At 37.1% G+C, this 16809-nt stretch overlaps 2 protein-coding genes across 6 annotated transcripts in view; both read left to right on the top strand.

Moving 5' to 3' along the window:
• Positions 1-1274: 1274 nt before the first annotated feature.
• LOC106871432 (mpv17-like protein 2) lies at positions 1275-6466 on the top strand. The gene is made up of 5 exons (XM_014917884.2): positions 1275-1566; positions 3584-3745; positions 3972-4048; positions 5401-5529; positions 6283-6466. The coding sequence occupies exons 1-5, from the start codon at positions 1395-1397 to the stop codon at positions 6340-6342; spliced, it is 600 nt and encodes a 199-aa protein (XP_014773370.1). The 5' UTR covers positions 1275-1394; the 3' UTR covers positions 6343-6466.
• A 1206-nt stretch (positions 6467-7672) lies between these two features.
• LOC106871442 (elongation of very long chain fatty acids protein AAEL008004) overlaps positions 7673-16809 on the top strand; it is a 21203-nt gene continuing 12066 nt past the window's right edge. Inside the window, exons 1-3 of one of the 5 annotated variants that reach the window (XM_052972291.1) lie at positions 7673-7820; positions 14021-14173; positions 14902-14931. The gene's annotated coding sequence lies outside the window, so the exon portion shown is untranslated. Of the gene's footprint in view, positions 7821-13576; positions 14174-14709; positions 14932-16809 lie in introns of those variants that run through there. The other 4 variants (XM_052972292.1, XM_014917911.2, XM_052972290.1 and 1 more) reach the window with 4 other exon arrangements.

The following is a 16809-nucleotide window of genomic DNA, read 5'->3' as shown; positions in this document are numbered from 1 at the left end:
TTAACATCCGCTTTCCATGCTAGCATACGAAGGCAGGTCAAAAGGTAATGCCATTTTGTTTAGGACAGATATAATTACCAACAAAGGAACATGTATCATACATCAAAACGAAGCTCATTATGAGTTTATTGGTTTTTCCTTTTGGCAAGAAATCGACCAGAATGCCACCTTGAGCATCCCAAAAGACAGTTGCCATGATTTTTCCAGCTGACTTTTGCATCTTGAACTTCTTTGGTGGTGGTGACGTAGAGTGGCACCATTCCATTGACTGCCTCTTTGATTCTGGTTCATAATGATGAACCCATGTTTCATCACCTGTTACAAGCCTTCGAAAGGTGTTGTCTCTGACTTTGTCGTGAAGAAGTGGCTCAAAGAACAGTCAACAGAATTTTACAGGGCAGGGATACATGCTCTCATTCGAAGGTGGAACATTGCTGTTGAGGGAAACGGTGACTATGTTGAGAAGTAGGGATGTGATCCACAGAGGACCAGCTTCATTTTGATGTATGATAATTATACCTGTCCTAAACAAAATGGCATTATTTTTTGACTCACCCTCGTATATATACATCAAAATCAAATCAAATCACAATCAAATGGAAATTGTAGTTGTGATCCTGCTGGTGGCACTTAAAAAGCACCATCTGAATGTGGCCGATGCCAGTGCTGCCTTGACTGGTTTCCATGCCGGCGGCACGTAAAAAGCACCAACCGATCGTGGTCGATGCCAGCCCCCTCTGGCCCCTGTGCCAGTGGCATGTAAAAAAGCACCCACTACACTCTCAGAGTGGTTGGTGTTAGGAAGGGCATCCAGCTGCAGAAACTTAGCCAGATGAGACTGGAGCCTGGTGCAGCGTCCTGGCTTCCCAAATCCCAGTCGAACCATCCAACTCATGCCAGCATGGAAAACGGATGTCAAACGACGATGATGATGATATGAAGTAAGCAAACACAAATGGATAGCTTAAAACATCACTACATGTTTCAAAAGCATAGCTTAATTCAAATACCAAGGTATTTGGGACCTATGACCAACTGTTTAACTCAGCGTACACTGAAAATAAAATTTAGAAAGAAAAAAACAGCTAAAGAAAGCAAAACTCATGATTGGTGTTAATTACCTCTACTTGTCCAGTTCAACAGAAATTAATGTTAATTATCCATCTTCCTCCAGTCCAATTATAGTTAGTGTTAATTACCTCTATCTTCTCCAAGTTTAATGTTAATTATCGGTCCATTTTAATTAGTATAAATTAGGAGTATGTTAGAGTTACGTCCCTTGCGTTGCTAAACGGAACTTGGTGTCAAAGACAGAAATGTTAAGCGACACGAAGATGTCAGAATTATTCGGAGAACAACAAACTTTGCACAAACTCCAATTCTAGCACGAGATCATGGCTCTGTCCAAGACACGTAACGTTGTAAAGAAGTTGTTTAGTAAATATTTATTGTTGACTAATACGGTCACATGCGGTGGTTTGTTGGCTGTTGGTGATGCTTTCACTCAGAAAATCGAACATTTGGGACACGATTCTTCAACTTTTAAATATGATTGGCCTCGGACAGGTAAGGTGATGCAAGTTGAAAATATTTATTTTACTGACAGTAATAAGGGAAACTATGTATATAGGAATATATTTTTATATATATAACAAGACTTAACGCTTCGAATTCATAATTGTTAAAAAAAAAATCATTTGTAATTAGAGGGACACTGCTGACGGTCCACGTGTAATTAAAGGTTAAATCAACCTGAACAGCAAACAGTTGGTGCAACGTGGTCACTAAAGGATTTCTTTTCTCCTTCGTCGGTGAAATACAATTTAGATTGCAATGTTGGTATTTTTTCTTTTAAGAAACGTATTTTATTTACGAAAATACGTAATTTACAAAATTGATAAAAACAATGAAAATAAACAAAAAAAAAGAAAATTCACTCTTCGACTTCATTTAATTTTATTTTCCTCTAAAAACTTTCAACCACAAATACTCGTGGCATTATCGTCGGTGACCGCGAGGCTGAGAAAATAGAAACAGCCAAGTGCCGTTACGGCCATAACTAGACTGTAAGGTTTGTGATGATCAGCAATACAAATCTAACGAAACCTGTAGTTAATTGTGTGTGTGCTTGATGTGTTTAATACATTCCCAAGGTTCAGTACACAATGTACATTTAAAGCATGTAATTAATTTTTTTTTTATTGGAGCAGTATCTTCCAGCAAGACTGGAAACCAAAGACAACGAGGTGAAACTAATGCAGTTAATTACTAATGCAGTTAATTACGCTGTGTGCAGAAAATTTTTGTTTTCGATGGATGCACGACTTAAATGGATGAAGTCTTTTGTAAAGTAAAAAAGAAAAAGGTAGAACATGGAAAAGGAAATAAAAGTAGAATATGAAAAAAAAAAAACTTTACGTTTGGTGCCGGCAAATGGTAAATAGAAATAAATTTAGTTGCTAGGGAGAAAATTGATTTTTTTTCTTTTTTAGGGAAGAATTGTCTGCAGAGAGTTAGAAAAAAGATCAATGGAATGTGTAGATGTTGCAGTCAATAAGTTGTTGAATGAAAGACTTCACAGAAATACTCGTTATTTGGGGATGTGGACCACAATATACATAGACATTTATCTAAAGTAAAGTTGTACAAATGACTCGGTTCATAATTTATTGATGTTCCCACCCTGGAAATTGGGACCAATTTTAACCCTTTAGCATTTACATTACTCTGTCAAATGCTTATTCATTCACATTGTTCTGAATTATGTACAAAAATAATTTATACACTTGAAGAGTCAAAAGGGAGGAAATTCTGGAAGAAGGACTGGGTGTTGTGGTTAATAAGGGTGGCACAAGACAAAAGGTGACACAAGAGCAGTGGCTGCCGTAGTAGCTATACAAATGACAGAAGGAGGATACAGCATGTCTGTGTGATAGAGAATTCTGAAAGCTAACTGGTTACTTCGCAAAAAGGTGTATATCAGATCAAGTTTGTTCTGATATGAAAGAAAGAGAATGCAGTACTAATATTTTGTCAGAAAAGAGCATCATAATTGGACAGTGGTCAGGTGTTTACTTTTTGCAGAATATCTCAAACTCAGTTTGGTGTGAGTGTGTATGCATGAAAGAAACCTGCAGAAATATTAATCTCTTTATTGCCCACAGGGGTCTAAACATAGAGGGGGCAGACAAAGGGATTAAGTCAATTACACTGATCCCAGTGCGCAACTGGTACTTATTTAATTGACCCTGAATGGATGAAAAGCAAATTCGACTTCAGCGGAATTTGAACTCAGAACATAAAGACAGACAAAATACTGCTAAGCATTTCGCCCGGCGTCCTAACGATTCTGCCAGCTCGATGCCCTAACCTGCAGAAATATTAATAAGTTTATTGAAGTAATTTAGTAAATATTTTTATTGGTGTAATATATTCATTCACACACACAGAACTAAAATGACAGTATATAACCCTTTTTATATTAGTTCTGCTCACCTATTTCCACCCAGACAAAATAATTTTTTTGTTTTCATAAACGAGTTCAATACATTGATCGCTTTCCTATTGATTTCCTCTGTTGCAGGTCGAATGTTCACCGTTGGCCTGTTTATGGGTCCAGCCACACATTTTTGGTATACGTTCCTTGATAAAATGTTAGTCGGAACTGCAGGAATAACGGTCTTGAAGAAGATTTGTTGTGACCAGGCAGTGGCAGCGCCGTATTTCTGTACAACATTCTTAGTGGGTCAGTTCTCTCTTCTTCTTTCATCAAATATTGAACGTGTTGTCTCTTTGCTCTTTCTTAGTCAGTTGTCGGGTCCAGCCACACGCTACAATGATACACACCCCAACTGTAGTATATACATCTCTACTGTATGTAGGCCTGCTCTAATATACACCATTGTATAAGACAAAAATAAATGATAAAACATGTTGGTACCTTATGTCTACCCTATGTTCTCCATGTTTAGGTATGTCATTACTGGAAGGAAAAGGTTGGAAAGTTGCTGTCGGAGAACTGAAGGAAAAATTCCTCACCATTTATATGGTAAGACCACAACCGTTGCTACCTTCTTGTTTTTATCATTAATTTAATTTGTTTCATTTTAATTTTGGATTCATGTAATAACTTCTTCACTGGCCAAGTGGTGGTGGTGGGGGGGAGATGCCCCATGGAACATGTGATGCCTTCTTGGACAAAATTGTTTTGATATTTGGTTCAGCAACCTGAGTTCACTTGCAAATACCATTGGTGCCGAGTGGCATCAACCTTGCCATTCTGTTGAACAACATTGGTATCAATGACAGGGGTAGGAAAGGAGACATGTTGCCTGGTTGACTGTTAAGACTTGCTGTCATCTGCACCATGGAGAGAAACTGTCCGGATAGGATCTATGAGGAACCCGAACTAATAGAATCCACCGATTCATGGCATCACAGATTCTCAATATTTTATAGTTTATTCATTATTTTTCAAGTAAAAGATTTTGTGTCTGTTTTAGACTAAAATTGTGGTCTATTGGTTGATGACTGCTTACTATGGCTACCAGCTGGTTAGTTGTTAAAGGGCCAAAATACCATTAAAGGCCTTGTACCTGTGTTAAAGACTGTGATAGCATATGTACATATGTCTAATGACTATTATAAGAATCATTATCATTGTTGCCATCATTCAACAACAGAGTTTCATAGAACAGTGTACAAAAATAATTCACAATCTTTGGCTTTTTTACCTTCATATTCTCAGTTCAAACCCTGCTGAGATTATTACTTTTACCTTTCATCTCCTCGGGTCATTAAAGACAAAAACCATCTCATGTCAGAGACCATGATTATTTCATTTCTTGCAGCATCATTTCACTGCACCATTGAGTGCAGCTGTGAACACCGTGCACACATAAGAGTGATTTCCTCATTGATTGTCCTCATTGATTGTCCTCTATGGTGTGTAATGTGTGCCGTGGCTTCTGTCGCTTTCCTTATGTGGTGAATGGATCTGTAAGTCCTGGCGTTTTGGTTATGCCTTTCTCTGCATCATCTGGAACCATTCCCAAGACATCCATTCTTAGAGAGATTATTTCTCTTTTCAAACCCCACTTTCTTGTCTTCATTTCCAGACTTATTATTATTATCATTATTATTATTAAGGCTGCAAAGCTGACAGAATCATTAGCATGCTGGACAAAATGCTTCATGGCATTTTGTCCGTCTTCACGTTCTAAGTTCAAATTCTGAGGTCAACTTTTCCTTTCACCTTTTCAAGGTCAATAAATTAAGTACCAGTTATGTACTGGTATCAATGTGATCAACTATCCCCCTCCCCACAAATTCCAGGCCTTGTGCCTATAGTAGAAAGGATTATTGTTATTATTACTGACAAAACTTTTTTTCTTATTTTAGATGGATTGGTTAATTTGGCCCCCGTCCCAATTCATCAACTTCTACTTCCTGCCCACCAGGTTCCGTGTTGTTTATGTCTGTTTTATTACACTCATATGGGATGCCCTTTTGTCGTACATTAAACATAAGGTAAGATAGAGCCATTGCCTGCCCCTACAACTACTTTTTTACACTACATTCCCTCTTTTACTTTCTCACATCTATATATATATATATATATATATATATATATACAGGATGCAATGGGTAAATTGTCACCATTTTATGTTTTTAATTTCAGGAATGCAAATTGTTTGTTTTTGATTTTGTCAACTACACAGTATTGTAGGGTCAGTTGGGTATCATCTGTGTTTGAAAAACAGCATCATGACGAAATTCACTCTGCCAGAAATTTGGAAGCGACATGCTGTACTGCTTGGCATTCATGCCGGAAGCTCCAACATGAACAGATGATGAACACACTGAACAACCGTTGGCTTGTTGTATCCCCAAAACATGTACCAAGAGTGATAAATATCAAACATCCAGTCAGTATCATGGTGTTTGGAGTGATCACTAGTGATGGCGATGTTATGCCTCCATTTCATCTTCTCACACGACCTCAGATTCAACCCAGATGCCTACATCAAGTGCCTGGAGGAGGTAGTGCTGCCCTGGGTCAAGAGGGTGGCTGCTGGAAGACCCTATTTATGGCAGCAGGACTCTGCCCCATGCCACACAAGCAGGAGAACCCAGCCATGGCTGTCAGACAATCTCTGATCCAATTGATCCAACCTTTTTGCTTTGTTGATCTTAAAAGATGGAAATTTAAACAAAATACGAAAAAAGAAAATCCAGAATTGATTTTTATTTTGTTTATAAAAACTTTATTTTCTTTTACAGGACAAATCATATCAAAAACAGGATGCCTTGAAGGAGCAGGATGCGATGAAAATGTCTTGAAGTCTGGTACAAGTTTTATAACAAGAAAATATATAATTCTGTAGGGGGTGGGGGTTACTTCTGCCTCAAACTCAGTTTCAAACCTGTAATACTCATATTTTATTAAAACATCTTTTAAATGGTTTTTTTTTTTTTTTAACTTTCTTATAACTCTTTTATACTTTTTAAAATCCCGCAACTTAAAGTATGACCCACGACTCACCATTAATGAAATATTTGTTCATTTAATCTATTTCAAAATGATTTTTTTAAAAAGTAAAATGTGAAAAAAATAAAACTTTTTTTTAAAATTTAGTTCAGTAATTATTGATAAAACGAAAACAAAATTTTTAGCAGTTCTTGAGAAATCAGAAGAAACACTGTCGTAAACAAACTGTATAAAAAGAGTGGCACCTCATCTCTAATTGGTTGGTAACGATAATGATGAACAATATAGAAAGCGAGTGTGTTTATCTTCATCATTTCCATGTTGGCATGGGTCAGATGAATCAACTTAGGCTGAGCTACTCCTTATTTGGAGTAACAACCCTCGTGTGTGTGTGTGTGTGTAGAGGATGTAGGTATGTTATCTGAGTATACCTGCATATGGTTTATGTGTCTGAGAGTGTATATATAAACTGTTTATACAGTGGCCTGCCTGTGAATATATCTGTCATTCATGGGTGTATAAGTTCCTTGAATGTATCTGTGTGAAAACATTTACATGTAGGCCTTTGGTATCATCATCATCATCATTTCCATGCCAATTCCTTCCTATTTGCAGGAACTGGACTGGTCTTAGTACAGTGACCACCATTTGTTATTTTGTCTCCTGAGATCATCCACCACCATTTCTTCCCAAATAGACAGATGTAAGATAATGGTAGAGGTTCAGATGCATTTTGGGTTTGATATAAAAATTTAAAGAAAGAGGAGGAAGAAGAAGAAGAGGGAAGACAGAAGAAAAAAGAATTTTGCTTGAGAAACGTTTCCAGGAGAGAAGCTAATAATAACAACGTGAATGTTGACATCTAAACAGTGACAGAGAATGGAGCATAACACTTGTCTCTTCATCTGATTGTCATTAAAATGTCGGGAGGACACACTACTCACGGCTACCACTTAAAATTTGTGTTATTTCAAACTTGTGTGTCTAATTGTTTCAAACTGGATAAATAATGGAGGAGAAGTCATTGACATGTCATATCAATTGTCTTTTGGTTTATATATTTTGAGGAAGAACAGACCTATATCTACACCAGTATTGGTTGTTAAGTGTGGTTGAGGGGGACAAACACAGACACACAAACATTTACATACGACAGGCTTCTTTCAGTTTCCGTCTACCAAATCCACTCACAAGGCTTTGGTCGGCCTGAGGATAAAGTAAAAGACACTTGCCCGTGGTGCCACGCAGTGGGACTGAACCTGGAACTATGTGGTTGGTAAGCAAGCTACTTACCACACAGCCAATCATGAGACCATATCGTCACAGGTGTGTAAGTATGTTTTATAATATCAGGTGTTGTTTAAGTGTAATCGTTTGCCATTGTGTAAATGTGTGTGAGTGTGAGTGAACATGAATACAAATGTCAATGTATTCAACTACCATGTTGTTTAACCCCAGTGACCCTTAGTTGAGTAAACCTATGATAAAAGCATTCCAACCATGACCACCTTATTTACAATGGATCCAGATTCTTCCATTTTCGAAGATAGTAAGGTGTGGTTTGAGAAAATTTACCTATTTTTCAAGCGGATCAAGTGACTGCCTCTTTGCATTTAGCATGTATAAATAATAATAATAATAATTGACTACATCGACCCCAGTGCTCAATTGGTCCCTAATTTATCGACCTTGAAAGGATGAAAGGCAAAGTTTTGACCTCAGAAAGTAAAGACGGATAACATGTTGCTCACCCTTTTGCCAGGAATGGTAAGACTTTGACATTTGGGTGGAAAGCCAGTAAATTTTGGGAGAATCACTTCAGTCCATTACATCAAACAAAGTACCCAACTGGGGTTGATGGAAGTGTACTTTATTTAATTGATCCAGGACTTTATTTTATCGACCCTGAAAGGATAAAAGGCAAGGTGGATTTTGGTGAGATTTGAACTCAGAACACAGAGAACCTGAAGATATGTTGCTAAGCATTTTGTCTGACATGCTAACAATTCTTATTTCTTTATTGCCCACAAGGGGCCAAACAAGGACAGACAAAGGGATTAAGTCGATTACATCGACCCCAGTGCGTAACTGGTACTTAATTTATCGACCCCGAAACGATGAAAGGCAAAGTTGACCTCGGCGGAATTTGAACTCAGAACGTAACAGCAGACGAAATACCGCTAAGCATTTTGTGTGACATGCTAACAATTCTGCCAGCTCACAGCCATTAATAACGATAATAAAATTACTGGCTCTGGCTGTCCTGCATCTGTACTTACAACCCACACAGTTTAATTTTTATTCCTACACAGACACATGTGCATGTATATATAAATAAATATGTGTGTGTGCGGCTGCATCTCTCTCCCTCCCTCTCTCTTTCTCTCTCTCTCAACATATATATCATTATTGTTTTCATTTTCTGCTTTTCCCCTACTGACATAAAAGCTGGTTTGGTTTTCTCGAGCAATGTTTTATGGTTGAATTCCTGTTTGTCACCCCTTCATGACGTACTTTAAATCCAGGCTACACAATTAGATGTCAATTTACTGCTACATACATTTGCATATACACTTGTATGTATATTGTTATAAAACTATTTTTACATAGTGTATCATGGCAATACAGTTTCTGTTAAGTTTATTACTTTCTGCCTGTAATAATTAAAAGTATCTTGACCATGGTCACACTACAGGTAACAGTGTCTGGACTAACAACATTTTTTTTGAAGTTTGATCTCTTGTTTTTCAAGTTGGGTTTCACTTCCACATAGTTTCTCACATTTCAGATTCAATCCCATATATATCACAGGTACCCCTAACAATCCTATATATGCTATAAGTACCCTCAATAATCCCACATATATTACAGGTATTCCTAATTCACAATAACAAGAAGGATATCCAGTTGGAAAAACGACCCAGAAATAGCAGCTAAATCTCTGTCAGATCACACTCTACTAAGTATTAAGATGAAGGACACATTAGTTGATGTTAGTTTAGAAAAGAAGACAAGATAGTCATGGCCATGCCCCTTCTGATCAATGACAGAGCAATGAATTTTCGAGGGTTCTTTAAAATATATTGTATTGCTTTCAGCTGAGGTCAACTTTATCTTTCATCTTTTTGGAGTTAATAAATAGATTCCCAGTCTAATAGAGGTGGCCGGGTGGCTGGGTGGAATTATCATGGCATTGGATTAAATGTTTAGTGGAGTTAATCTAGTTTAATGTCTCCTGGTCCCTTGGTGGAATTCACTCTGTTCCTAACATTTGAATGAAATCTCTGGTCCCTTTCCTAGCATTGGAAACTCCTGAAAACACATAGGGGTCATAGGACGTTGCCCTTTCCTGCCAATCTGTGCTGAAGACAACAACTTCTGCATTGATAAATTATTCCACCTCCGCACAAATGGAGAATGGCAGAAAAGGAAGAAAAACAAAGAAAAGGAAGGAAGGAGGGAAAGGAAGAAAGAAAGAAAGCAGAAAATGATTAAAGTCAATATTAGTGTCTGTTGTAACGATAAGGTAATACTTGGTGAAATATTATCCGCAGTCAAAGAAAAGGTCAGTGTGTGGACGGGGGTGGGGTGGGGTGGAGCCATTATTCAACGGACAAAAGAAAGCTTTCTTTGAAGCAGAAGTTTTTGTCACCATGGTAACATAGCAACTCCTAGTTTTAGTAATTGTATTTGTTGATGGTTTTTAACTAAATATGAAAGAGAGAGAGAGAGAGAGAGAGAGGTTGGTTGAGCTACAAGTCAACAGTGACTGAATAAACCTTGGTATCATGATCATTCCAACCATGGCCATCCTTGTCTTTTCTCTATGCGTAGAGACGCCAGGACTACATCAACATGTTCTTTTAAAAAAAAAGTGATAGGTTGTGATTTGAAAGGAATTTGGCTGCTATTTCTAGCATGCTAGGTAACTACAAAGAGGTTCCCTTATTGTTATTTGTGTGTGTGCAGAATGAATTTCCAAGAAACTGCGAACTCCCCAGAAACCGTAACAAGTGAGATTCTCTGCCAAGTCAGATCTGAACATATTTCCATTAGTCATAAATATGTAATTGTTTATCTTTTAAATCAGTTTCTTGTATAAACACACACACACACACACGTTATCACAGCAAAAACGGGAGATGTTGTTGTTGTTGGGGGGTGGGGAGAAGAGTGAAATTATCAGTCACTTATCATGGAAAATATTTTTTAAGATCCACTTCAAAGATACAAGAGAAGACATTAAGTAGGAAGACATGCAAGATAAGAGGCCGTCGTGTTGATTAGAAAGCGAAAAGAACAAGAAGCGACAGAAGTTAAAAAGTAGTTACATAAGGAAGGTGGTTTTTGTGTTGTAATTATACAGCAAATCTGTTGTGTTATCTACTTCGAATGATTAGGAAACAAGAAAGTAGTAAATGACAGGATTTGTCACTAAATGAACCGAAGATATTTATACTTTAATGCAGAATGCTGCTTATTGATTAGTGGCAATTATGTAACTTTTACTAAAAAACAGAAAAAGCAATTAAAGTCTCCACTGTGTAGAAAATTTTTAAAAATTCAAATTTTAATATATTTTTATCAACCAAACAATTTTAATTCTCTGCAAGTCTTATAATCTGAGATAATCTTCATCTCCCTTTCCTCCATAACTTAGCAGTTTGGCAAAACAGACTGATAGAATAAGTACCAAGTTTTCAAAAAATAAGTATTGGAGTTTATTTCCACTAAACTGTTCAGGGTGGTGCCCCAGCATGGCCATAGTCCAATGACAATAACAAGTAAAAAAAATAAAAGATAAAAAGTGATCTAAAGAGGCAACATTGAACCTGGGACCATGTGGCTGTAAAATAAAATTCTTCACCTCACAACCCCACGTGGGGACCAAATTAAACAAAAGAATCTTCAAACAATTGTCATAAATCGTTAATTCTTCTAATTTTTGAAATAACATGAAGACTGGTTTCAAGCAGAAAACAAGTTGGAAGATCAAAAGAAAAAGACCAAAAGTGCAAATAGCTTTCTCAAACATTAACAACAGGCTTCTGTTGAAATTTAATCTTTTATGCTTATGGAAAGTCCTGAAGTAAAAAGGATTAAGGTTGAACATGGTCGGCAGACAAGGATGATGGTGCACTTGCTTTTAATGATTCTGCAAAGAAAGAGGTTTGGAGATGTCGTTATGAAAGACTGCCGAACATGGAGAATGAACGGGAGGAGCAGAGTCTGCCAAATGTTGATCCAACTCAGAGACCAGCTATCCGAATTGACAGTGCCTTGGTAGATAAAGCAACTAAGGATATGAAGACAGGGAAAGCTCCCAGCCCATCAGGAATCACCGCTGAGATGTGTAAAATATCTAGCAGTGTGGGCTATGGTCTAGTCACCCATATTGTAAATCAGGTGGTTCATAAAGGAGTCATACCAAATGACTGGTGTAGCAGCACCATAGTCAACTGCTACAAAGGTAAAGGTGATGCCTTAGATAGAAATAATTACAGAGGTATCAAATTGTTGGATCAGGTGATGAAAGTCATGGAGAGGGTCATAGTCCAACTAATTAGAGAGAGAGTTAGTCTAGATGAGATGCAGTTTGGCTCTGTGCCAGGTAGAAGCACCACTGATGCTATATTTCTGGTAAGGCAACTGCAGGAAAAATACCGGTACAAGTAGGGGTTCACCAAGCATTGGTGCTCAGCCCCCACTTGATCATCATAGTCCCCCAGGCAATAACAGAGGAATTCAAGACAGGCTGCCCCTGGGAACACTTCTATGCTGATAACCTTGTTCTTATAGCTGAATCACTACCTGAGCTACAAAAGAAGTTTCAGGTATGGAAGCAAGGTCAAGAATCAAAGGGCCTGAGGGTTAACCTAGCAAAAATCAAAGCTATAGTAAGTAGGAAGGCAGACAAATCACAAATCCACTTCAGGTAGATGGCCCTGCTCAATCTGTAGAAAAAGTGTAAGTAGAAACTCCATAAGATGCATCCAGTGTAAGCTTTGGACACACAAAAGATGCAGCAACATCAAAGGAAGGTTAACAGAGAAACTAACATGTATGTGGAAGGCACACAGGCATAATAAATCTATGTGCGGAAAATAGACTCCATCAACTGCTTGGGTGGAGGGGTGGGGGCAAGCTAGAGGTAGTAGATAGCTTCTGGTATCTAGGCAACCAGGTTAGTAGTGGAGGTGGTTGTTCCGAGAGTGTTTCTATGAGAAGAACATTAGGCTGGGCAAAGTTCAGAGAGCTCCTACCCCTACTGGCAACAAAGGGCCTCTCTCAAAGTGAAAGACAGATTGTATGATGCCTGTGTGCGAACAGCTATGCTGCATAGCAGTAAAACAAGGGCTGTGACAGCTGAGAATATGCGTAGGTTTGAAAGAAATGAAGCCAGTGTGCTTTGCTGGATGTGCAATGTCAGTGTTCAATAGAGAGTAAGCATCTTGAGAGAAAAGTTAGGCATAAGATGTGGTATGCAAGAGAGACTGTGCTGGTATGGTCATGTGATGCGTATGGACGAGGGCAGCTGTGTAAAGAAGTGCTAACTGTGGAGGGAACCCATGGTAGAGGTAGACCCAGGAAGACATGGGACAAGGTGGTGAAGCATAATCACTGAACTTTGAACCTCCCAGAGGCAATGACTAGTGACCAGGACCTTTGGCAATGTGCTCTGCTGAAGAGGACCCGTCAAACCAAGTGCACCCATGCTGGTGGCACGTAAAAAATGAACCTTTGAACATTGGGCACTAGTGGCTGAGTTCCTTTCACGCACTGGGGCCTCATGGAGACATAATGGCTGAGTCCCTTTTGAGTGTTGGGCCTCACATAAGTGAGGTGGCTGAGATCCTTTTGAGTGGCTGAGTTCCTTTTGAGCATTGTTGATGGGAAACCCAGGGTAATCCCATAAACCGGTTTTCCCCATTAAAATATGTATACACACACACACAATCACATCACGAATATATTGTTAATTGCTAGTAAGGCCTGATTAAGAAAAGTTGTTATCTAAATATTTTCAGAAGTAACCACTCCCTCTTATAAACACGCACTCACGTGTATGTATGTGTGTGTGTTGACAAAGACACCACTTGAACAGCGGGGATATTTATGTCTCGCGGCCTAGCAGTTCGACGTTCGAATTCCTATACAATGCACTACCTTACTTGGTGCTGGTGCCAGGGAGGCATCTGGTTGTAGAATACAGTCTTTAAAAATCTCGTTCAACCCATGCCAGCATGGAAAAAAGCAGATGTGATGATGATAACAGTGAACGAAGGAAGTATTGAATTGCCCCTACTTTAATGTTAACGACAAAAAAGTTATCAGCGTGTGTGTGTGTGTGTGTGCGTGTGCGTGCGAGGTGCGTGTGCGTGCGAGGTGGGTGTATTCTTTTCCTCCACTTGGAGTGGAATATTTAACCGTTCCCACTTGGATCTAATGAAGACTGCTTAGTTACCATGACAACACTTATTAGTAAAAACGTTATCAGAAATAATCAAATATATAAATTTATATTAACAGAGACAAATTTATCAGCGTTCGTGTTCGGCCATGTGAAACAAAATAAATTGAAGATAATTCGAAGGAAAAAGGCGTTTATTTAAAGTAATGCCGAGAAGAAAGGAACACAAACAGCGAGAGTAACATACGAAAAAAAAAAAAGAAAGGAAAAAGGTTGGTGAAATAGAATCTTTACTATTAGAAATGGAAATTAATTAAAAACATGTTTACTAAGACAGTAATTTCTAATACATAGAATATAAATGTTGTGAGTTGAAAGGACATGTATTATAAGTGAATGTTGGGCTTTTGGTAGATTGACAATGAGAGAGAGATAAAGCATCGTTACCGTATCTTGTCGTTAAGATAGATGTCTACAAGAAGTGTCTGTTATGTCATCTCGATGTTGTATCTCTTCATAATTATTGCCTTCACCATCGTCTTCTTGGTGCTTCGCCCCAAAACAGCTTTCAAATAGAAAACCTATCTCAATATTCTTTTTAGTTTTCATACACAATATTTACGACTACATCATTCAATATGTTATTTTTGTTTAAAGACGACAGGATATGATTTGACTGTATTTTCTAGCAGGTCGACCATCTCTACAGTAGTTCCGTCGTTGATTCATTAATAAAGAAGTAATTAAGAGAAAGTTGTAAATTGCCCAATTAGCTAGATGCGTGCGCATGCGCACTGTGTCTAGAGGCTGCGTGCGTATTACGGCCGGCCGTCTCTTTTGGCGTCGGAGCGACTTTTTGCTTTCTCTCTCCGTTCTCTTATATATAATAATATTGTATAATAGTAATATTATACAATATTTCTATATAATATTACCTATATATATATATATGTGTAGATATAAAATATTGCAGAGGTATTATTTTTTAATTGCTATTCAGAACCTCCCCTTTTTTGCGTGATTTTACTGAGTAAGTAACATTTCAAATCCATTTCATCTCCGATTTCTTCAATAAGTCTCTCAATTAAACCATACTAATTAGGTTTTCGCTTAATATATTAAAACACTTGCATGCAAGTGAAATATAAGTTGCTTCCAGATATTTCTATCTCGGATTATTTAATACTTTATAGAAGCCAGTCTATAATTCCATGCCTGTATTTTCTATTTTCTTTAATTTCAAATGAAATTACCATTATTATTATTATTATTATTATTATTATTATTGTTTACCGGGTTTGAAATTCTTACAGCTTCGAAGTCTTCAATAACTTTGAAAAAAAAAAAATTACGTTTATGATTTTCTTTCTTTGATTCAAATATTCTGCTATTTTATTCTTAATAATTCCAAATTCCATTTATTCTCCTTTCAAAGATACAACCTGCATCCATCATATTTAATGCACGTTTTCATTAAAGCAACTTACTCTTTTTATTATTATTATTATTATTATTATTATTATTATTATTATTCAAACAACTAATCTTAAAATGTGACAGAAACCTTTTTTAAAAGGAAGCATGCCTTTTATAATTTTGATTTTTTTCTTCCCGGATAATATTCTCTCGCACATGGACTATTTCGCGGTTTTATATCCTCGTTATTATTGGAGCATGAAATACTTTAAATCGTAGACTGCATTTTATTTCTGCGAATAACGTTTATTTTTAAACTGCTTTTATATAAAATATCACTTTCATATTCGGACGAATTCTCTTTGATGTAAAATACTTTCACAATGATGTTGTAATTATTTTTCTTGCAAGAGCTTGGCAAAACTATTGCTAAATTCGAAAGTGCTAAAAACTTTGTTTCCTCGCTGTGGGCCCCGCCCTTCATACCAACATTTCTTATCGCACTTCTCATCTTAACTGACTAGCTAATTCTTTGAACATTTCTTCACGAATTCATCATAAACTTTAAACTCCGAAATGACTTAATTTTTTAAATAACTGAAAACCGCAAACAGCACAAATTTTATTCGCGTTTTATTCAACACCCGTATTCAACATTTTCTTTTTGTTAGTTCTTTTTTTCTTTCTGGCAATTTAAATATAGTACCTGTCTGACTACTTGTCTATTTCTTTTTTTTTATTTCACATCTTTGGCGGTATCTAATTATGACTACTGCTATTAATTCGTTTACCCTGCTACTTGATAATGTCTACCTTAGTTGTCTTTATACTTTTTTTAAATTGCTATGCTTCACTGTTTTTGCGGTTATAAATATTATATGAGAGAGAGGGAGAGAGAGAGAAGTACTGTTATCTTCAAATGTTACTAGTTTACTTAAGTCTCAACATCTTAGCAACAGCGATGACTTCAAATTGCCTAGTGATAATCATTTAACCGCTAATTTTAGACTATCTTGGGCTCTAAATAGTAAATTGTATAAATGAAAACTTTACGAAATTCTGTTTTTCGAAAAGTTTTCCACCGTTTTCTTGTGACGATATCTCCACCAGAACATGTTTTCGGCAACTTTGGAAATATTAAAAACTTAACATCTTTTCTTTCTCTTACTATCATTGCTAGATTTACTGTGGCTTATATTCTTCATGGTGATTTAATACTATCAAGTTTTCTATTTTTATTATTTTACATGAAAGTAGAATTGCTACAGTGCCGGATAAAATACTTTGCGGTGTTCGTTCCGGTTGTTTTCGTTCTGAGTTCAAATCCCGCCGAAGTCAACTTTAATTTTTTTTTTTTTTTTTTTTTGGTGAGGTCGAAAAAATAAGGTCCCAGTCGAAGGCAATGGATTATTGGAAACATTAGAATATTGGAGAAAATGTTTTGGTGTATTGTTTCCGATATAACATTGATTGTGCCAAGCAGTGACGATCT

Source organism: Octopus bimaculoides, chromosome 13 (assembly GCF_001194135.2).
Source record: "Octopus bimaculoides isolate UCB-OBI-ISO-001 chromosome 13, ASM119413v2, whole genome shotgun sequence".
NCBI lineage: Eukaryota > Metazoa > Mollusca > Cephalopoda > Octopoda > Octopodidae > Octopus > Octopus bimaculoides.
This window is presented reverse-complemented; position numbering and strand designations above follow the sequence as displayed.

Bases quoted from the DNA above. Each gene is read 5' to 3' on its own strand.
- LOC106871432 (XM_014917884.2), top strand. From the start codon at position 1,395: ATGGCTCTGTCCAAGACACGTAACGTTGTAAAGAAGTTGTTTAGTAAA. The intron at 1,567-3,583 runs GTAAGGTGATGC...CCTCTGTTGCAG, and splicing joins ATATGATTGGCCTCGGACAG to GTCGAATGTTCACCGTTGGC. The intron at 3,746-3,971 runs GTCAGTTCTCTC...CTCCATGTTTAG, and splicing joins CTGTACAACATTCTTAGTGG to GTATGTCATTACTGGAAGGA.